This window comes from Phacochoerus africanus, chromosome 11 (assembly GCF_016906955.1).
Source record: "Phacochoerus africanus isolate WHEZ1 chromosome 11, ROS_Pafr_v1, whole genome shotgun sequence".
Taxonomy (NCBI): Eukaryota; Metazoa; Chordata; class Mammalia; order Artiodactyla; family Suidae; genus Phacochoerus; species Phacochoerus africanus.
In genome coordinates, this window is record NC_062554.1 from 135,744,351 (window position 1) to 135,766,791 (window position 22,441).

General features: G+C 52.7%; 1 protein-coding gene and 1 long non-coding RNA gene across 18 annotated transcripts in view; one reads left to right on the plus strand and one right to left on the minus strand.

Moving 5' to 3' along the window:
- Positions 1–5,027, plus strand: part of IKZF1 (IKAROS family zinc finger 1) — a 92,901-nt gene extending 87,874 nt beyond the window's left edge. For all 17 annotated transcript variants that reach the window (XM_047752718.1, XM_047752732.1, XM_047752723.1 and 14 more), the window contains one exon: positions 774–5,027. In XM_047752718.1, the coding sequence (XP_047608674.1) occupies positions 774–1,483 (710 nt within the window). In that variant the 3' untranslated portion in view covers positions 1,484–5,027. The remainder of the gene's footprint in view (positions 1–773) is intronic.
- On the minus strand, positions 4,669–8,890 carry LOC125111001 (uncharacterized). The gene is made up of 2 exons (XR_007130799.1): positions 8,626–8,890; positions 4,669–4,948 (listed from the first exon to the last, which is right to left on the minus strand). It is a non-coding gene; the product is annotated as an uncharacterized LOC125111001 (long non-coding RNA).
- Between the last annotated feature and the right edge of the window lie 13,551 nt (positions 8,891–22,441).

Genomic DNA, 22,441 nt, shown 5'->3' on the forward strand with positions numbered 1-22,441 from the left:
TGTGCTCACACGAGTCACACGAGTCCGAGACAGCTTGGTGTCGTGGATGAGACTGGCATCATTTCACGATAAAAAACAGAACATTTTCATATTTTTTTTCTCTTTATGACCACATCTGAGGCATTTGGAAGTTCCCAGGCTAGGGGTCGAATCAGAGCCACAGCCCAGGCAACACTGGATCTTTAACCCACTGAATGAAGCCAGGGATCGAACCCACCTCCTCACAGAGACTAGGTCGGGCTCTTAACCCACTGAGCCACAGTGGGAACTCTGATTTTCATATTGTTGACTAAGCTTTCTTCTAGAGCATTAAAGTCATGAATTTAAAGTGGATGACCTAATTTTATTTTAAATAAGTATAGGGCACGTTACTGTGAGTAATCACTTACGTATGTAATGTATTTTAAAAAGCATGATACACTAGCCAGTTATCGCCCATTGCCGAAGACACTCACTGGAGAACACATCATTTACCTACTCATCTTAAATTCAGTGTAAAAATGTCCACCCTCCGTAGTGAAAGACACAAGTCTTGGTTTAATCCACTTGAACATGCTGATTACACTGGCAGCCAAGCTGGTTTACATGCGACTCCGGGAAGCCCCGCCTGTGCTCCCCAGGCAGATAGGCCAGGCTTCCTCTCTGTTGGAGATTGGGTGCCCCCCCCCCCCTCGCCCCCCCCCCCCCCCCCCCCCGCTGGTGGAGATTTCAGCTGTCGCTGCTGGGCACAGGGGTCGATCTGGACCGCTCTGACTGTCCCCTGCTTCCCACAGGGGACAAGTGCCTGTCGGACATGCCCTACGACAGCAGCGCCAGCTACGAGAAGGAGAACGAGATGATGCAGACGCACGTGATGGACCAGGCCATCAACAATGCCATCAGCTACCTGGGCGCCGAGTCCCTGCGCCCCCTGGTGCAGACGCCGCCGGGCAGCTCCGAGGTGGTCCCGGTGCTCAGCCCCCTGTACCAGCTGCACAAGCCCCACGCCGAGGGCCCCGCGCGCGCCAACCCCTCAGCCCAGGACAGCGCCGTGGAGAACCTGCTGCTGCTCTCCAAGGCCAAGTCCGTGTCCTCCGAGCGGGAGGCGTCGCCCAGCAACAGCTGCCAAGACTCGACGGACACCGAGAGCAACGCTGAGGAGCAGCGCGGCGGCCTCATCTACCTGACCAACCACATCACCCCCCACGCCCGCAACGGGCTGTCCATCAAGGAGGAGCACGCGGCCTACGACGTGCTGCGCGCCGCCTCCGAGGGCCCCGCGGACGCCCTGCGCGTGATCGGCGCGGGCGGGGAGCCGCTGAGGGTGTACAAGTGCGAACACTGCCGCGTGCTCTTCCTGGACCACGTCATGTACACCATCCACATGGGCTGCCACGGCTTCCGCCATCCCTTCCAGTGCAACATGTGCGGCTACCACAGCCAGGACCGCTACGAGTTCTCGTCCCACATCACGCGCGGGGAGCACCGCTTCCACATGACCTAAGGGCCCCTGCGGCCCGCACGCCCCGTCCCCTCGAGAGGAGCACGCGGGGCCCGCTCCCCCGCCGCCGCCGCCGCCGCTGCCGGGCCCGGACCAGACCGCTGTGCTTCTCTCCCCTTTGCTTTGGAAAACAAAGAGGTTTCATGGCTTAGCTGCAGGGCTCCCCCCAGAGCCCCAGAAGTGCTCTCTCGCTAGACGTGTTGGTAGCTTGCTAGCTGAAGTCCCCGCCCCTGTGGCTGCCTGTCCTCCGGACAATGGCCATTTTCAGAGAGTTTCCTAGAAACAGGCCAGAGCCTAGGAAGAAGGGGGCAGGTTCCTGGGCCCAGCGTGGGATCCACGCAGCAGGCCGGGTGCCCGCTGCCCAGCCCCTGAGCTGTGGCCGGAGCCACCCTGCCGGGGAGATGCCCCACAGCAGGGCCGCGGGAACTGCAGCATCCCGCCGGCCGACAGGCTGTAGTTAGAGGGAAGATGCTGCAAGTCAGATCCTGCCGGGGTTATCCCACTGTTGGGGAAAAGTGACCAGTGACCGTGGAGCAGAGCGAGGGACGGGAGAGCCTTGAGACTCGCCCTCGAATATTTCCAAATTTCCGAGGCGTTGCTCGGCCACGGCCAAGCCTTCCGGGGCCTGATGTCAAGTGGAACAAATGCCATGTCCCCTGGGGGGGTGCCCGGAGAACGCTGTTCTCTGCTCTCTCACCCCCAGACCTTTAATGGCCCCCAGAGTCTGTCACTACATCTTTAATCCCAGTTCTGGAATTTAGACCTTAATTCAGAATTCGAATGATAAAATTCCTCACACCAAACACTCTTCTAAACGCCACACTCGTTTCTTTGGTTACCTTTCCCCTGCCACCAGCTTCAGCCCTGCAACGACAAGCCTGTCCCGCCCAGAAGGCCGGCCCGACACCTCAGTTCAAGTGTGTCTGTAGCCGCAGCCTTGCCAGTTTTCTTGTCAGCCCTCCCTGCCCTCTGTGTCTCAGTCTCACTTTCAGACTCTCCTAAAGGAAGGCCTCAGAGTGACTGCTCTTTCTCAGGTCAAGGAAGCAGAGGCCAGAGGGAGCCCCGCAGGTGCTGCTCGCCCCGGGCACCTCGACTTTCTTTTTTTCTTTTCTTTTTACTTTTTCTGTCTTTTGAGGCCCACACCCTTGGCATCTGGAAGTTCCCAGGTTAGGGGTCTAATCGGAGCTGCCACCTACACCACAGCTCACGGCAATGCCGGATCCTTTAACCCCCTGAGCGAGGCCAGGGGTCAGACCTGCATCCCCATGGATACTAGTCAGATTCTTAACCTGCTGAGCCACAACGGGAACTCCCAGGGCACCTCAACTTTCAAACCATCTGAAACTGTCCCGTGTAAGGGCGAAGGAGCGCTGTCTGGCTTCGTAGGCAGGACGTGTGCCCTCACACCTGTTCATCTCAGCCTCCTAGAAGGAAGACAGGCCAGGTTCAAGTGTTTATGGGGTTGGTCTTCACCACCAGTGTGCAGAGGGAGCACATGAAGAAACGGGGGACCAACTGTGCACAAAGCACCTCTGCATTTCCTCTCAGTCCAGGGCTCTTGACTTTGGGGGCTGGATAGTTTGCAGGGGATTCCCGCCACCCCTGGCGCATCATCAGGGTCAGAGTCGCATCCCTGGTCCCTACCCAGTAGATGCCGGGCGGACCACCAGTTAACTAAATATGTCCTCTGGGGAGCAGAATTGTCCCTCCTAGAGAACCAAGCTGCTCTAAGTGAGTCCCAGACCAGTCGAGGGTCTGGAAGCCTCCCCAGAGAAAGGCCCTGCAAGAACGTTCCCCGACGGCAGTCTGGAGCCTGACTCATGTTCCTTTGGAGGCTTTATCAGTTCTCTAAATGAGTCACTCCCCTCCTGTCTTCAGAAACGTACCTTCTCAGGCGCCTCTGGGTTTTGTTGAAAGGAGGGCATCCCATCCTCTCTGGCTGACCGAACGGCAGGACATTGAGCCTGGACCTAGACAGAGTTGGGCTAACTTGGGCACTGGGAGAAGGAGCTGGCGCCTGAACAGGTTCCAGGTGAGAGACTTCGGAGATTTCCAGTCTGCGGGCCATTTTCAGCTGCCCTCTGCTTTCCCGTCCGTCCCACAGAGTCCACTCGTTGAAAGGAGTTCTTTCTCCCCATGGCTTCAAACAAAGCTTGGCCCCCCCCACTGTAAATAGCGCCCGCGGGAGTTGCCGTCTCCAGGGCCTTCCCCTCCCGCCCTCTGCTTTTTAGAGCCGATCTGTTGATCTCCGCGGCCTCTGTCGTGGTTTTCTATTGTAACACCACTTTTCTCTGAAATAATTGTATTTAATGTCAGGTTTCATATCATGTCAACGAGTAATTAAATTATGTTGGAAAAGTGGTCACTCTGTACCCAAAGCTGTTAGCGTTTTCCTTCTAGCTGGTAAAAGTAGGGTTTTGCATGACCTTCCGCACATCTGTTCTGTGGTTTGTTCTCTTGTTTGACGGGGTGAGCATGTGTCTTGAGGAGTGCTGTCTAGGCTTCACGCACTCTCGTGTTTAAACTAAATATACACCAAAGGAGGGGCCCTCGTAGCAGACAGGTCTTGATCACAAGGAGAAACCCCTGGTTGGCATTCCTGCCCCCACCCCACCCGGCGTCACCCAGCTTCTCTCCGTGCCCAACGCCTGGACCCCTCCTTACCCAGGTCCTGCTGTACCTCGTACCTTAGAGTGTGGGCTTGTCCCAGTAGAAGAGTCACTAAAGAGAATCGTATTGTCACCAAAGGGCTGTCCCAGCATCCATCCCTTCAGAAACCAGCACATTCCACCTGCAATTCAGAACCAACCACAGAAAGAAATCTCAGAATCTTCACGGAGAAAGACTTGTTAGGGAGATGTGAATTTGTTTGTTTTGTTTTTGTTTTTGTTTTCTATTTCGGGGCTTCTTTTCTTGGTTTGCTTTGATTGCCTTGTGGCTCTTCTAGTGTCCTCTTCTTGCCAAAACCCAAGCGCGATGGAGTGGACTTCTGGAGACAAGTCACGATGCAAATGCAGTTCTCACGCCTGCACACTCTCAGCTCCAGCAATAACGAAGGGTCACGCCACGTGAAACCCAGATCTCCCTCCTTCAGCTCAGTGGGGGTTTATTTTCCTTATTTTAAAATGAACCAAAACTAGACGTATTTAAGGCATATAGACATCAGAAAAAAAAAAAAAAAGCGCATATGCTGTTGGTGCAATAGCATTCACTGTGAACACGTGAAACCAGATATTAACAGGCAGTCTTGCTTCCAGGACTTTCTAATACACTTTTTTATGATGTCGTGTGTGGTGACCATTCGGGTCCAGTGTGTCTGTATCTGACGCAGCTTTAGGTGTTTGGCGGCCGTCCTGGCGGATCCCTGTACAGGGTTGTAAACGGGAACGTGCAGTTCTCTTCCCGCTCTGCCTCTACGACGATGTTAAATTATTTCTGTTTCGCTGTGAACAGGGGGTTGGGTGGCCCCTGCAGAAAAAGAGTATTCTTTTGTACACATTTTGAAATGCTTCTGTAGTGATAGAAAAAATAAATGCAACGAACCCTCTGCCTGCCCCATGCCGTGAAGCCCATGCTAGCCTCTGGGAAGGCCCTGCAAAGGGGCCACCTGCGGAAGACGCCCCCTGGGTCAGAGAAGGCAGAGGCGGGCTTGGTGCTGGCTGCAAGCTGGAGTCGCCTGTGACTGTGTGCAGATGACACTGTGGCCAGCATGGCTGTTCACTGCAGCACACGGACCCCCTCCTGTCCCAGCGGTGGATTTGAGGTCGTGGGAAACAAGACACACCGCCCTGAGTGGCAGGCGGATGGCTGAGGCCGTGACAAGCACAGTGCCCCCGCCGCCCCGCGGCATTCTCGCTGCAAGGCTGCACAGTTAGGCCGGGTGCCCTCAGCTCTGCCACGGGCCCGCCCGGCTGCAGCACACTGGGGGCTGCAGACCCTCTGGGGGAGAGCCAGACACCCTGTGGGTTCAGATCTGGTGGCTAAGCTGAGGCGGGCACGTGCATGGGGCGGCGTTGACCCAGATGGGGCGCAACTGTAACCCCATCCACAGACTGCACTGTGTTCCACATTCCACATCCAGCCCTGGCATCAGGGCCCCTGCAGAAGTGCCACTGGCTGAGGCAGTGCCCTTCAAGGAGGTTTTTGGCCACCTCCCTGGGTGACCGCAGTGAACGAGCATGTGGCTTCAAGAGCTGTGACGACACCCCCGTGAACAGGTCCGTCTGTCTCACAGCTATGCCCTGTCACTGCTCGGTGACCATAGGTGCGGAAAATCAGGAACATGTCCACTAGCTTAGAAATGGTCTGGCTCTAAGGGCGACAGGGACTTCGCGGGTGGGGCTTTGACCGTGAGGGAGAGGAACGTGTTCATGAGCCTCTTCCGAAGCTTCCCAAGTGCGCGGGGAAGGGCCCGAGGAAATCACCTGCCCGCCCCATCTCTGCCGCCTCCCGCTCCCACCCTCGAGCCCGTCGGGGCTGGACTCCGGGACTCAGCAGCGACTAGGCTGAGGTTCCAAATCCCCACTGCAGGAGCCACGGGTAGGAAGACAGACTTAATTTCTTGCTTTTCACTACCTTTTGTTTTATTTAAGCTGCCATAAGGATGCTTATCCTGGAGTCTCCTGGTGGTGCAGCGGGTTAAGGATCTGGCATTGTCAGAGCAGCAGCAGCTCAGGTGCAGGCTTGATCCCAGGACCAGGAACATAAGAATGCCATGGGTGCAGCCCCCCAAAAAGGATTATTCTCAACATGCCTTTTTTTAATTTTTTTATTTTTATAGCCACCCTTGTGGCATATGGACGTTCCCAGGCTAGAGATCAAATTGGAGCTGCAGCTGAGGCCTACACCACAGCCACAGCAACATGGGATCTGGGCCATGCCTGCAACCTACACCACAGCTCATGGCAACGCCGGATCTTTAACCCACTAAGCAAGGCCAGGGATTGAACCTGCTTCCTCACCGATACTATGTTGGGTTCTTAACCCACTGAGCCACAGTGGGAACTCCCTCAGCGTGTCTTTTTTAAGCTATAAATCTTCCTTTGGTCCCCTGCAAACTCTTACTGAGGCAAAGGTGCATCTATTCAGTGGGCCCAAACCAATGGGCCCCACTCTGGGGAGGCTGGCCTGGAGGATATCCCCTTCTTAGGGTGACACTGAGGACAGATCATTCACACCCACCCCTAGGAGGGGGTGGAGTCAAGAAAGGCCTGCCTGGTCGGCCCAGGAGGACTGTACCTGATCCCACGTGCATGCAGCAAGGTGAGAAAAGCCGGAGGTCTAGAAGAAGCTGAGTGGAGAAGGTGAGGCGTGGGCCCAGCTTGAATGCCCTGACACTGTTCCCAGCACACCTGGAACAGCCCCTGTGCAGGGCAGCTCCATTTCCAAGTTGCCCCTGGGGCAGCCCAGAGGTTTCCTGCGTGCATTTTATCACCAACCCCCACCAAAAAGACAGCTGCTCTTCTGTAGTTCATTTCTAGCCCTGATGAGTGGTGTGAATTTATTTATTTATTTATTTGTTGTTGTTGTTGTTGTTGTTGTTGCTATTTCTTGGGCCGCTCCCGCGGCATATGGAGGTTCCCAGGCTAGGGGTTGAATCGGAGCTGGAGCCACCGGCCTACGCCAGAGCCACAGCAACGCGGGATCCGAGCCGCGTCTGCAACCTACACCACAGCTCATGGCAACGCCGGATCGTTAACCCACTGAGCAAGGGCAGGGACCGAACCCGCAACCTCATGGTTCCTAGTCGGATTCATTCACCACTGCACCACGACGGGAACTCCGAGTGGTGTGAATTTAAAATCCATGCAATATATATATTTGTTTTTACATGCAGGTTCCCAGGCTGGGGGGGTCACCTTGGAGCTGTAGCTACCAGCCTCCACCACAGCCACAGCACTGCAGGATCCGAGCCGTGTCTGCAACCTACACCACAGTTCATGGCAACGCCAGATCCTTAACCCACTGAGCAAGGCCAGGGATGGAACCTACGTCATGGATGCTAATCAGATTCGTTAACTGCTGAGCCACAGCAGGAACTCCTAAAGCCATGCTATCTTTTAAATATTAGTGCGAAATCTGGGGATCTAAACATCAGAATTGGGGGCTTAGAGAGCAGATATTTCTGATTCCATTACCAATTAATTCATCACATTTCCTATCAAAACATCTTGGGCGTTTTGTGATTCGTTGGTGAAATTTTGCACTCTCACTAAAAGCACGTCGATTCTCCTTCTCTTTTTTTCTTTTCTGGCCGCTCTGCAGCATGTGGAGTTCCTGGGCCAGGGATCAGGTCTGAGCCACAGTTTCAACCCAAGCCGCAGCTGCAGTGACACCTGATCCTCAAACCCACTGAGCTGGGCCCGGGGTAGAACCTGCATCCTGGCACTGCAGAGACTCGCCAGTCCCACTGGGCCACAGCAGGAAACTCCAAGAGCATGTGGGTATTCTCCAGGAAAGGAGTCCCTTGGCTGTTTCCCAAAGTCTTGATTTTGGGTGTAGCCTCTCAACACCAAACACAGCAGGGCCCCGAATGGCTGTCCCAGAGCCACGTCATCAGAACAAGACTTTTCTCTGCTTCAGCTGCTGCTGGGTGGAGCCCAGGGCTGCTCTGCCTGCAAGCATCCCTGTACCTGCCTTTCCCCAGGCCCAGCCCCCACTACCTCTGATGCAGGAGGAGGGATTCCCTTGGCTCCTAGACCAGCAATTTTGCCTCACAGCCTGGTCCTCCCATGGGCCCCGCCCACCAGTAACCCAAAGTCCCGGCCTCCAGCTCAAGGCTGCCTCCAAACTCCCTCACCCACGCCCCTTCCCCAGGCACCAGTGCTTGCAGCTCTAGGGCCTGGTTCACAAGCGCGGCTCAAGCATCTCCTGGCTGGTTCTTCAGAATGCAGTTCTGGAGACCTGTCTGCCTGGACCGCCCCCTGCAGGTGTGGAACCAGCTCCCCAAATCCAGATAAGCCGTCTCCCACTCACCCTCTCCCCCTCAAGGCAGGTACCAGGCTTCTCCCTCTCCCGCAGCCCAGCCCCGCACCCCCCTTTTCTAATAGAAGAAAAATGAATAACGGCTCTCTCTCTTCCCTTCTTAGCTTGAAACAACTCAGATATAGACAAGAGAGTCAGAGCCTCGGAAACCCAGATCCTACCTGTGCTGCCCTTAGAGCCCAAGTGAGAAGACACAGCCTCCGCGCGCGGCCACAGGGGGCTGCCACCCTAGGCCAGCTCGCTCTGTGGGATGCAGGCAGGTTTTACACTCAGACCGCCCCTGAAAAGGCTGCACCCTCGCCCTGCTAGAAAGGGGAGGGGACCAAGCCACATCCTGCAAGCAGCAGAGCCCATGAAAGCAAGAGAAAGCACAGCTCAGTTCCTACAGCCAGAGGGTGTGAGACAGTAGCAAGGCAGGTGAAGGGGGGGCCTCTTGGGACAGAGAAGAGAGTGAGGTATTGAGAGTCAGGGGGGGCAGGGACAGGAGGACCAGGAGTGGTCCTGCAGGAGAGACGAGGCTTTCACCTGCACAGCAGCGCGGCTGAAATTGGAGGACGTTGAGATGAGAGGGCAGCAGAGACGGGGAGGCGCGAATCTGCACGGGAACGCGATCGCCAGGAGCTGGGGCTTTGCTCCCGCCCTCATCGTCATTCGCATCAGCGTTCACGGCCAAGGCAAATGGAGGTTCCAGGGCCGGAGAGCAAGCCTGAGCCTCTGCAGCCCCGAGCTGTTGCAGTCAGGTTCTAAACCCACTGCCTCACAGCAGTGGGTTTTTTGACTCCTGGGAACCTGCCGTCTGCCTCTACACGGCCTGCATCACCCTGCAGCCCCGTGACACCCCCTGAAAGGAGCTCGGGGTGGGGGCCAGGAGGGAGGCCCTCTGTGCTCTGGGAAAAGCGGCGGGACAGCTCTTCAGACAGGAATTTTTAGGAGATTTTATGAGCGCGACTCCTGCATCTCCTCACATCTAGAGAAGCACTCAAATTCTTCGTGGGGACACCTGCTCCTTGGGAGTAGCAGTGACCATCACGAGACTGGCAGCGACCTTCGGTAGCGTGTGTGTGTGTGTGTGTGTGTGTGTGGGCAGATGCCTGCACCTTCACCGCAATCACATCCACGCTGACCCCCCCCCCTGCGCCCCCGCCTCTCAGGAGGGGTGTCTCAGAGCTCTCTGAATGCTGCCTCCTGGGCGACAGGCCTCATTTCGCCCCACAGAAAACTTAACATTCAACTTTTAAATTGTGCATGTTTTTAAGTTGACACTGCCATATCCTCCGTGTCACAAAGATTCCCTGGCACGTAGTAGGTGCTTTTGCTACAATCTGAATGTTTGTGTCCCCTCCAAAAGTCGTATATGGAAATCCGACCCCCCAATCCTGCCCCCCCATCCCCCCGCTCTGCGGTGGGGGCAGAGGAGAGCGGGGGACTCCGGAGAGACGTTGGCAGAGAAGAACCGGGGAACTTGGCACACCTCGGGCCCTGCCCCCTGCTGGGACCTGAGGTCTCAGAAATGCCATGTTCTGGGCTGTGTTTTCCTAAAAGGAGGAAGGTAAAAACCTCAGTGTGAAGTCCCCTCTCTTTTTCCGCTTTGTGGCAAGGCCAAGGACAGAAACAGGGCCAAATCCCTGAGCCATATCTCCTGCGGCCACCCTCTCCTGGGGCCGAGGACGCCCGGGGTGGGGCCCCACAGCCCCTCAACTCTAGCAGCCCGGCCCCCTCCTGCCTGGCAGTGGGTGCTGCCCCGGCCGAGCCAGTGGGCGGGGCGAAGCAGATGCAGCCACCACTGGGGGCCCTGTGCACAACTGGGAACCAGCCGCCTGGGAAAGGAATTTGCATAATAAGGATCATTTGGTACCCAAGCTGTCCCCTGAAGTGAACTGCATGGATCTCTGTACAGTTAACAAATTTCACTTCTTCTTTCCCATGTTTTGTCAAACCAACTAGATGTGACGTCTGAGTGTGTGAATTGTCCAAAGATGTTTTGTTTCTCCCTCCACGAGTCAGACCTCCTCTCTCTGCTCGGCCCCGTCCTGGGCCCTCTGCCCAGATGGTCCCTGGCATCCGTGGACAGCCCTGCAGTGCCTCCTCCCCTGCCCAGAACCTCACTCCTCGCTCTCCCTGGGAGGGGCCACGTGGTGGCTTCCAGACTGCCCAGAGCTGGGCCTGCCCCCTGCCCCTGCCCCTGGGCGGCAGCACCACCCCCGCCCCAGCCTCTGACTGCTGCTCCCACACCTGCAGCAGCTTCCTCGTCACCATCATCCCTCCCGCTTCCTGTGGGTGAGGGCGGCCCAAGGCCCCACAGCAAGGGGGGGTCTGTGGTTTCAGGCCTCAGTATGATTCCCCTTTCAGGCCCTCCTCCCTTCTGGGCACTGCCCTTCACAGAACCCTCATGGCTCCCTCTGCCCACGCCCAGACCCCACCCCCTCAAACATCACAATTCTTTATGTTGCCTTTATATCATCCTGCAGGAAAACAAGTGTATGTGTATGTCCACAGCTATAAACATACAATAGGAACAGGTATGAGCCCAGGGGCCTGTCGCCATCACTGTGGGCCTGGGGGGTGGGGGGGCGGCAGGAAGCCTGATCCGGGGTTCAAGTCCACATCCTCCAGAGTGGCACGCAGCCTCATCAAGACCCGACCGCCAGCCCATCTCTCTCGGCTCCTTCCAACCTCCAGGGCAGCCTGACTCCCAAGCTCCCACACATGGCTGGAATGCTCCCCAAGCCTCGCCACCTGCTAAACTTCAACAGAGGCATGCCACAAGGCCGAACTCTTGCCCCCAGCTAATTTTGGGGGCTTTCTCAAGGTCAGATCTCTGGGTTCCTGGCATCGTTTCAGTCGGTGTCAGGGCCCTTGCGGTGCTCTGTCAACGCCTGCCTCCTCCATCGGATTGGGAGGCAGACACCTTGCTCGGCCGTTCCCGAATCTCCGGGAATGTGACTCTCCAGGGACTCTCTTCCCCTGCTCCCTGGGGTCTGGGAAGGGCCGGCGTCATCTCTCCAGAGAAAGGCAGGAGGCCATGGGACACAAGCCCCAGGCTCCCGGGGTCTCCAGGAGGTCCTCTCCCGTGTGTCCTGGCGTCCCGGCTCTGGCAGGAGGGTCCCATCCAGGGGACAGGCTGAGCAGTCCTGGGGGGAGGTTGCTGACCAGGAGCAGGAAGGCTGGGAGGCAGGTCAGACAGACTCCCCCAGACTCAGTGCCTCTTGGCCGACTCACGAGAGACAGAGGTGGGGAGAGAAGAAGCAGACAGGCTGCCACACAAAACAATTAAAACCAGAGAAGGCGGTGAGAGAGTGGAGGTGGATGGTAATAAACAGAGCAAGACACCGGATCCGACTGTGCCAATCCTCAGGATAGACAGCATTGGTCTCACGCCCCAGGTGACACACAGACTGTCTGAGCAGACCCGCACACAGGACCCAACTACACCCTGTCCCCGAGGAAGCCGTGTTCACTCTAAAGACGTGTGGACGGAAGCGATGGCTGGAAAAGATGCACCCTGCTCACGGCGGCCAGAAGAAAGCAGGGCAGCTCTGTTAGGCTCAGACACGAGGGACCTCAGAGCCAGGGCAGGTATCAGGGGTAAGGAGGGGTGTTTCCTGGAGTCAGTTCTCTGGGAAAACAGAACACGTCTTAATTATACGCAGCTAACAACAGAGCACCCAAATACGTGATAAAACCACAAGGAGAGACGGGGGAGGCTGTTATCCCGGCTGGAGACTTCAATCCTCCCTGCCAGAAACGGGCAGGTCCAGAGGGGACTGCAAGACAGGAGAGGGTATGTGGGTGAAGAAAGATGGCAAGAAAATTCGAGCACTCGGGTCCAGAGCCTAGAACCTGGGCCACGTGTTCGGGGAGGGCCATGACCTGAGCTGGGCCCGTGTCCAGGGAGGGCTTTCGGGGCCTGCGGTCTCTGTGGTGCTGAAAGGAGTGGTGCCCACGAGGGAGTCCAGCAGGAAGGGGGCATCTGCTTGGAGCCAGGGGAGGGCCTTCTCAGCATCCCTGCTAAGCGGGGGCTTGGGGAAGGGAGCCCCCATCTGGACCTGGAGCTGCCAGGCTGTCAGGGAACCACTTGGGCCTTTGGAGGAAGTGCTGGGATCATAAAGCCTGATTTCAGGTAGTGAAACTAAGGCCCGGGAAACAGAGTGATTGGTCAAGGCCAAAGAGAGTCACCCTTGAGCCACATCTGCTAAAGCCCCTTAAGCACAGGACGCAGTCCCTGAACGAATGTTCCCGCAGGTCAGGCTCCTAGGAAGAGAGAAAACCACGGCAGGACCGGACCGTGCGGACGGCAATCCTGCGACAAAGCTGTCCTCACCCCGCATCCCAGAGACAACCTGAGAGAGGCTTAGAGGGTCATGACCTGGCCCGGGGACCCTGACCGCATGGGAACTGTCACCACACGATGGGACCAAGGGGCAGTTCAGATCACTGGTGACAACAGAACCGTTTTAAGCGGCCAAAAAGGAAAATAGTTAACCATTCCTTACGCTTGGTCACTGGCAAGGGCCACGCACAACCAGCCCCACGCAGGCTGTGCTGAGCAATTAGACACGCAGCAACCAAAAAGACACCCGTTACAGAAGTAAAGAGCAATCCTGCGTCCTGCCTGTTTGCTGCGAACAACAGGGCATCCCTTTCCGTGCCTGCAAGCATGGAAAATGCCAGAACAGAGCATTTGCTTCATGCGCCAAAAAGAGGTTCTGCACCAAACGCTGCCATTCCAGGCAGCGACCGCCAGCCCCGTGCAGCTACATCTAAGCTTAACGTCGTCAAACTCAATCGGTGAGGGCGGTCCGTCCCTCAGTTTCCAGAACCACACGCTAAGTGCCCCAGAAGCCACATGGCTGTGGCTGCCCTACTGGATGGCAGCTACAGAGGCTTTCCCACCGCCAGGTCCGCTGTGTCCCTGGCGCTGACCAGCCAGCCCCTCGGGGCTGGGAACAGGGGACTGTCCCTCACGCATTAACTCTGTTCTCAAGAAAATTGAGCTCCCAGCCTGTTCCAGAGGAAGCTTGCCCCAGGGTACTACATCCTGAAGGCTGCCTTCAATATTCAAATCATGCTGCAACTTTCACTTCTGCTTGGGGGGCCAGGCCTTTCGTTCCACCAGCAGGGAAATCGCGTTTGCCTGAGCGGCCATGTGCTCTCAACAAAGCAGGCTCCCGGGGCTTCAAGGTGTCCTGGAGTTGGGACTGCTCTCTTCCAATGCCCCTGGCATCTCCCGAACCTTCACGCCATTTCTCCCGCGTCAGTGGGACCCTGGCCAGGTCCTCCTGTGACCCCAGGTCCCCTCTTGGCAGCAGCAACCTGCAAAACAGAAACCGCGCAGAGCAGCCATGGGAGGGTGGGATTTCCAGCAAATAGGGAAGGACTCGTCACGCCCTGCTGGTAGATTCTTGCAGGATCATCCTCCTCTCGGGAGAAAAAGAGGAAAAAAAGGCAAATCACTTTCCTCTTGCTTCTGCTTCTCCTAAAGAAACTGCTTGCCTCATTTCCTTTGCAGTTAGAGAAATGTTCCTTATGAAAGCTATTTCCACACACATCCACACAGTGTGGGTCCAGGGCTCCAGGAGGGATCTGCCTGCCAGGATTGCCTCTGGCCAGCCCCTCCCCTCCCCCCCCCCCCAGTCCCTGGATGGAGTCTGGCTGTCCTTGCACCTCTCTACTGGGAGACCAGTGCCAGCTCAAAGCTGCAGGCTCTTCAGTCAATGGACTGTGCTCATGTCCACTGGACCTCGGGGCTGGGTGCAATGCGGCTCTGAAAGTTTCCACCCAAGAACTGGGGACCTCCCACCGAGTCCCATGACCGCATCAGCCAACAGCAGCCTCCCAAAGGTCCAGGCCTGCTGCAAAGTCAGGACCGAGGACAATCAGCCTCCGGGGCACAAAGTCAAGGCAGCGCTCTAGCCCCAGCCTCGGTGTGCGCCGGGGAGAGCGGGGACCCACAGGTTAACACCTCACTCTGCCCAGCCTCCTCTGGAAGAGCAGAGGCTGGAATGGCTCATTCTGAGAACAGAGGGGAGGATTCGAGAGGATTCCTGATGGGAGTCCCCACGTGTGCTCAGGCTCTGTGCCCCAGACCAGCCATTACCTCTGGCAGGGGAGGAAATGGGACAGCACAGAGGCTGGAAGGAGCGGGCCCTGCCTCCCCCGCACCTCCACCACTTGGCCCAGGCAAGACCAGGTCCCTGAGAAGGGATTCAAGGCATGTTCTGTGTAGACAGAAGCCAGCATCATGAAGCAAATCAGCTGGAAATCTCCCAGCGAGATTACAGGCCAGAGCATTTAAAAAATCCAATTAATTTAGCATGAAATCAAAAGTGAAGAAACTCAAAATTGAGATTGGTAGCATATTCACTGAACAGTCTCTGAGTTGGAATTCCTTAAAATATTATCAAAATTCAAAGGGACAGACGCACCTCCAGGGCCCGCCAGGCTGCCCAGGGAAAGCGGGAGGCGCGCGCCCCCTAGCGGTGAAGGCAGATGGCGCAGCCGCCAACCACCTGCTTCAAGCCCCTGAGGGCGGGGGCGGGGGGTGAACCCCGTCTGCAGGCCGAGCCCAGCTCCCCCACTGAGACAGGGACAAACACAGCCCCGGAGCAGTGAAGACTGACCAGACCACTTAGCAAGTTAAGGGTGGAATTAGGCTTGGAACCAGGTAAGGGTGTTCTCTGAGTATCGGTTGGCTTGTATTTTGATTTTCAACATCCCTAAAACCTGTGATTTGGCTGTCATGTCTCATGAGGTCAATTCTTGCGTCAACTGTTAACACCAAGAGCAGGAACTTCCCCACCCAGAGAGGGGTCCTCACCTGGCCCAGACTTCTTCTGACCTCATGGATGCTCCTATTGGACTCCTCCTGGGCGCCAGTGGCTATAGGTCCAATTCGACTCCTAGTCTGGGAACCTCCATGTGCCACAGGAGCCCTAAAATGACCAAAAAAAAATTTTTTTAATCTAAAATCATGGAAGATAGTATGAGAAAAATAATGTATATATGTGTATGACTGGGTCACTATGCTGTCCAGCAGAAATTGACACAACACTGTAAATCAACTAAGCTCCAATAAAAATAAAGTGTAATAATGTAAAAACCTATCAAAAATAAAATTCACTAAAATTACAGAAGATCCATTTCCAGGACAGTTACCTTCTATCTCAATACAGCTTTTCTCTGAGGAATTCCCTTGTAGCCCAGTGGATTAAGAATCTGGCGTTTTCACGCAGCAGCTTGGGTTGCTGCTGTGCCACAGGTTAAATTCCTGGGTTGGGAACGTCCACATGCCATGCATACAGCCAAACAACAAAACCCACAACTTTTCTTGAGATATTCCCAATCTCACACCCCATTCGTCACATCTGGGCTGCTGTAGTGGAGAACGACATGGGCACAGGAAATGATGTAAGGAGCCCTATGCAGTCATCACTTAGCATCACCTAGCATCACCTCGTACCATGTCCTCTGTTGCTTCTTAAGCCACGAATGTGCGGCACAGGGAGGAGGCCTTGGGGCACGGCAGGCTCTCGGCCCAGGGAACGTGGGGACATTTCCCATTCTCCACTGACTTGGGGCTGGAGAAATTAAACTGGGGGGGCAGGTGTCTCTGCCTGATGCACACAGAAGCCAGACCTATGGCAGCAGCTTTTGAGAAAAGAAAGAACGTTGCGTCAAGGTCACCTGGCAAGAAGACAAAGCTCAGATCTGACCTCGCCTGGGGTTCCGTCAGACTTGGATGAGTCGGGAGGAGGGGGGTTTGCCTGAGCGCTGGCGGGACAGGTTTCCAGGGCAGGGCTTTGGAAGAGGGCGTGAGGGCTGGCGGAGGGGCCTCTGCACCTGCTCTCCTGGACAGTGGACCCTCTGTCTCTCCGGAAGGGCTCTGGTGTTCAGGTTCCCGTTGCATCTGGGTCCTTTGGTCCAGGGCAGGGAGAAACATCACTTCTGGCTATTGTTTGAGGTCAAAATATTCCCCTCTGAGCATGCTCTGCCTGCGTGGCTTGTGGGTTTTGTTCTGTTGCCTCTGAAAAACAACTCAGTACCTTGTTAGAAACCAGATAAGGTCAGTTTGGGGCCAGCTCTGCAGTCATGTAGTTAAGGTTGTCACCTCCCATTTCTCCTAATCCCACAGAATTCTCTGCAGTTCTTAGAAGCGTTTTCGCAGTCTTGTCCTCTACAACGGGACGATGGCAGGAGGCTGGTTGAGTAAAGCCTGGTATATCCATTCAGGGCAATGCTGTGCCCCCCTGAAGAGATGGTAGGAATGGAGATTTTCACTGGCAGTGTATCGCTAGGTTTTAATGATAGCTGTGTCTGCAGTACACTTCTAGCTGTATAAAAATGTATTATACTGTGTGTGTGTCAGGGAGAGAAGGACTAACGGATTCCGTGTTGTGCAGCTGTGTGTGTTTGGTTGCCCTTTACCATCTTGTACTTTTCAAATTTTCTTCAGTGGGCACATATTACAGTAATTAAGCGTGTTATATGCATTAAAATGTTTCTACAAATAAAGATTGCTCTAATGGTCAGAAGTGGGAGAATCTGTGACAGAAATTCCAGCTGGGAATTTATCCCAGGGATCCACACAGAAAACTTTAATTCTAGACTCAAGATGTTTGCAAAGGGAAATTTTCTGAGTGGGAGTTGTTTCTTTATTTTATTTTTGCCTTTTTAGGGTCGCACCCAAGGCATACGGAGGTTCCCAGGCTAGGGGTCTCATCGGAGCTGTAGCCACCAGCCTACACCAGAGCCACAGCAATGCTGGATCCTTAACCTACTGAGTGAGGCAAGGGATCGTACCCACAACCTCATGGTTCCTAGCCGGATTCATTTTCACTGCGCCATGACGGAAACTTTAAAAGCTTTGGAGTTCCCATCGTAGCTCAGCGGTAACGAACCTGACTAGCATCCATGAGGATTTGATCCCTGGCCTTGCTCAGTGGGTCAGGGATCCGCAGTTGCCACAGCAGTGGTGTTTAAGTCATAGATGTGGCTCGGATCCCATGTTGCTGTGGCTGTGGTGTAGGCTGGCAGCTGCAGCTCAGATTTGACCCCTAGCCTGGCAACCTCCATATGCTGCAGGTGCAGCCCTAAAAAAATAAATTAAATAAGTAAATAAAAATAAAAAGACATTTAAAGCTTCTTGTATATCCAAATATTAATCAGAGAGCTTCAATTAATGCTTGAAGAAAAAATACAGAGGACAAGGGGGGAAAGGAAGGGAAAGTGGAAGGAAGCCAATAAAAATGTTTGCATGGAGAGTAAGCACGCCTCTGCTACTTGCAAACGTGCATTTCTTGTTTACTCCTGCGATTCTAAAATGGGAAATATTATCCTTATGGAAAATAAAACAGAAACCACGGAGAAGAAAGGAGCACCTATTCTTAAATCTTAAAGTACCTAATCTTTAGGTACTTAAATCTTAGTACCTAAAATTTGAGATTCTTCAGTTTTATGCTTGAAATAGCCAATTTCCGTTGTTTTACTGCTATACATACTTTCATGGTTTCCTTAGGAAATGTGCTGGTTTTCTTTCATGCGAAATTCAGCTTTGTTCGTTTAATATATTTTCTCCTGTTTCAGGTTAATACCTAAACTTAGACTAATTTTCCTTAAGCAGGTAACCCTGTCTCATTTTATCAGGGAACTTGTTTCCCTGTTCTAAAAAATGTCCTATTTTTTTTCTAAGTTATAAAGTGTGTACTACATTTTTACCTAAATTAGCAAATGTAATTCAATAAAGGAAATACTGTACGGAAGTCCTCATTTCTCAGGCTAAATATCTGAATTGATTCCTCATCTTGGGTAGACTTTTAGGAGAGCCTCAAGTCCTAAAAGCTCCCTTTGACCTTCAGGCCCGCTTCTTAATCCATCTGTTCTGTGGGCTGCAGGAAAGACAAGCTTTGCTCATTCCTTAGGCACACTGCTCAGTAAACCAAGAGTTACCAGCTGAAGGCATCGTAGCCTTTGGAGGGTGCGCAAGCAGCGCTCATCACTGGCTGCCCTCTTGTCTGGCAGTGATGGCAGACAGACTGAGCGCTCTGTCCAATTCCTGAACCTATTTTTTGCTGAGTGAACATACTGACCCTTAAGAGTCCAAGGAGACTCACTTGATCAAAAGAGGATTTGTGACCTCCATTCAGAGGTGAGCCTCAGTAACATCTGACACACAAAAGGCACACAGCAGACTGTGCAGGGGGATCCAAAGAGTTAGAAAGAGCCTCTGGAAGTAACTATACGCAGGAATAAGTTTTTCCAAAGTACTAAAGTGGTTTAGGAAAAACAGTTTTTGACTGGATACCGTGCATTTTCCACTCTAATTTAGACCGGTGGAGGGGAATAAATAATGAAATACTAACATTTATTTTGCATCTACTAAGCTTATCCATTAAAATAGATTTATCTGCACCATTTCCCTTAAATTGCAATCATGCCCTAGTTCTGCAGCAATTTTCTTTTTCTTTTTTGTGAAATTAGGTCTTCAGAAGCTTATCATACATTTGGCTTGCAAGTGTTCCACGGGGTCAGGAGCATGTGTACAGCCATGCCTCTTCCTCCAGATGTGAGGGCCCACTATTATCTGCACCCCAAACTCTGATGAAATAGAATTTCTCCACTTCTTTAGTCACTGATGGAATGCTATGCACATATGTTGCTTGCTCAAAGACTCCTCTGTAATCTGGTTTTCTGAGCATTCCGTTTCTTAAAATGCAGATGAAATCTGTATTTGTCAAGCAGCTCCTTTTTAAAGCAAATTTTGATAGTTTTGCTCAATTTGGAGTTGGATGAGTGACTATTTTGCTATGGATTCTGATTCTGAGAGTTTACTTCTAAATACAATCTTATGCTTGTGCAAAACGTTCACCCTACTTTTTAAAGATGTATTTTCTCCATGGCCATCATCCCCTCAGCCTCGTTTTCCATATGCAATTATGAGTACTGTTTTCTAAAATGAACTCAGAATGTGGATCTTCAGTTCACCCACCGCCTCTTCCTAAGTAACAAAATTTATGGCTTCTCTCATTTAAAAAAACAAAACAAAACAAAACAAAAAACTAAGTATTCACCAAAGCCACGTTCAATACCTTAAAAATACTACTTCATTGAGTCTTAACAAAATTAAGAAAAGAGTGCATTATTGTTGTCAAATATGGAAATTCCCACCTCTTCCCACTCCTGGTCTAGAGAGGGAAGCCCCCTTAATTGTTACTGTGTGTGCCCTTCTGGAGCTTTTTCGTATTCCTTCGCTTACACACAGACGTTAATTATTGTGGAACCTGCTCTTTCCAATGAACAACGAAGCCTGGCACTCTCTCCTCATCAGTGTGTACACAGGCACCTACACGATTCTTTTTGTTATTACGACAGCATAGTGCCCTGGGCGCGCGCACACACACACACACACACACACTTTCTTTTTCTCCTGCCATCTTCCTTCATGTTCTACCCCATCTACTTCTTCTTCTTCTTCTTTTTTTGTCTTTTTGCCATTTCTTGGGCCACTCCCACAGCATATGGAGGTTCCCAGGCTAGGAGTCAAGGGTCAAATTAGAGCTGTAGCCACCAGCCACAGCCACAGCAACAAGGGATCCGAGCTGCGTCTGTGACATACACCACAGTTCACGGCAACGCCGGATCCTTAACCCACTGAGCAAGGCCAGGGATCAAACCCACAACCTCATGGTTCCTAGTTGGATTCGTTAACCACTGTACCACAACGGGAACTCCTTTTTTTTTTTTTTTGCTTTTTTAGGGCCGCACCCACAGCATATGGAGGTTCCCAGGCTCTGGATTGAATCAGAGCTGCAGCTGCTGGCCTACACCACAGCCACAACAGTGCAGGATCCGAGCCATGTCTGCAAACCTACACCACAGCTCACAGAAACACCAGATCTTTAACCCACTGAGCAAGGCCAGGGATTGAACCTGTGTCCTCATGGATGCTGGTCAGATTCGTTAACCACTGAGCCACAAGTACTTGCTTCTTAAAAACCACTGCTAAGACCCCATGGGATGACTTAGTGCTTCTCCATTGATGGGTGTTTGGGCTTTTTCATTTATTAAAACATCTCAGTGAACATTTATGTAGTGTGGATGCCTGGAAGTGGAGGATTTGGGGGAGGTACCACCAGACTGCCTTCCAGGAAGGCACGTTCTCCCCCAAGAAGGGGAGCAATGCCCTACTCTCCAAATCTTTACCAGGACTGGACACGCTCGACCTTTTCACATGTTTGTGAGTGCTTTAATAACTTTTAGTTAATGTTTTCCTTGAGCTCCACGCATAAAGACCACAGGTGGTGTAAAAGCAGTCAACGTTCGTCATCACAGAACATGTTTCCACACCAGGTTTATTGCCTTTGACCCTGAGCCCCTCTCACTGGGACTCGGGCTGCTCGTGTGGCCGTCAGCACTTCCGCTTGCATGCCTCTGCTTGCCTTTCCTGTCTTATTTTCTCAAGATAACATCATCCGGAGTTCCTGTCGTGGTGCAGTGGTTAACGAATCCGACTAGGAACCATAAGGTTGCAGGTTCGGTCCCTGCCCTTGCTCAGTGGGTTGACCATCCGGCGTTGCCGTGAGCTGTGGTGTAGGTCGCAGACACGGCTCGGATCCCACACTGCTGTGGCTCTGGCGTAGGCCAGTGGCTACAGCTCCGATTGGACCCCTAGCCTGGGAACCTCCATATGCCGAAGGAGCGGCCCAAGAAATAGCAAAGACAAAAAAAAAAAAAGATAACATCATCCAACTCTGCCTTTTCTGTCTGTGAGTGCATTTCTATTTTGTAAATAAGTTCATTTGTATTGTTCTTTTAAAGATTCCACATATAAGTGATATCTTATGTTTGCCTTTCTCTAACTTACTTAATATGATAATCTCTAGGTCTTCCATGTGGCTGCAAATGGTATTATTTCACTCCTTTTTTACAGCTGAGTAATATTCCATTGTGTACGTGTACCACATCTTCTTAATCCACTCCTCTGTCAGTGGATATTCAGGTTGTTTCCATGCCTTGGCTATTGTAAATAGTGCTGCAGTGAACAATGGGGTGTATCTTTTTAACTTAGTTTTTGTCTCTTCTAGAGAACACACCCAGGAATAGACTTGCAGAATCGCATGCTAACTCTTAGTTTTTTAAGGAACCTCCTTACTGTCCTCCAGAGTGGCTTCACCAATTTACATTCCCACCAACAGTGGAGGAGGGTTCCCTTCACTCCACACCCTCTCCAGCATCAGTTACTTGTAGCATTTTGATGATGGACATTTTGGCCAGTGGCATGAGCTGGTACCTCATTGTGGTTTTGGTTCACATTTCTCTAATGATTAGCAATGATGAGCATTTTCTCAAGTGCCTGTTGGCCACCTGAGTACCTTCCTTGGAGAAATGTCTATTTAGATCTCTGCCCATTTTGATGGAGTTGGTTTTTTGATATTGAGCTGTATGAGTATTTGGAAATTAACTCACATTATTTGCAAGTATTTTCTCCCATTTCTGTAGGCTGTCTTCATTTTATGGTTTCCTTGGCTGTACAAAAGCTTGCAGTTTGATTAGGTGCCATTTGTTTACTTCTGCCTTTATTCTATTGCCTTGGGAGCCCAACCTAGGAAAATATTGATTTATGTCAGAAACTTTGTTTTCTTCGAGGAGTTTTAGGGTGTCATGAGTTATATTTAAGTCTTTGAGCCACTTCAAGTTTATTTTCGCGTATGGTGTGGGCACGTGCTCTAAGGTCACTGCTTTACATGCAGCGGTCCAACTTTCTCAGCACTTTCTTTTCTCCACTGTGTGTTTTTGCCTCTTTTGTCGAAGAGTAAGTGGCCGCAGAGTGTGGGTTTATTTCTGGGCTCTCTACTCTTTCACTGACCCGTATGTCTGCTTTTGTACCGGTACCACGCTGGGCATCACAGTAGAATCAAGGAGACTAAGCTAGAACAGACAACCCCATGAGACGGTTGAAAGGAAAATGATCATTCAAAGCAA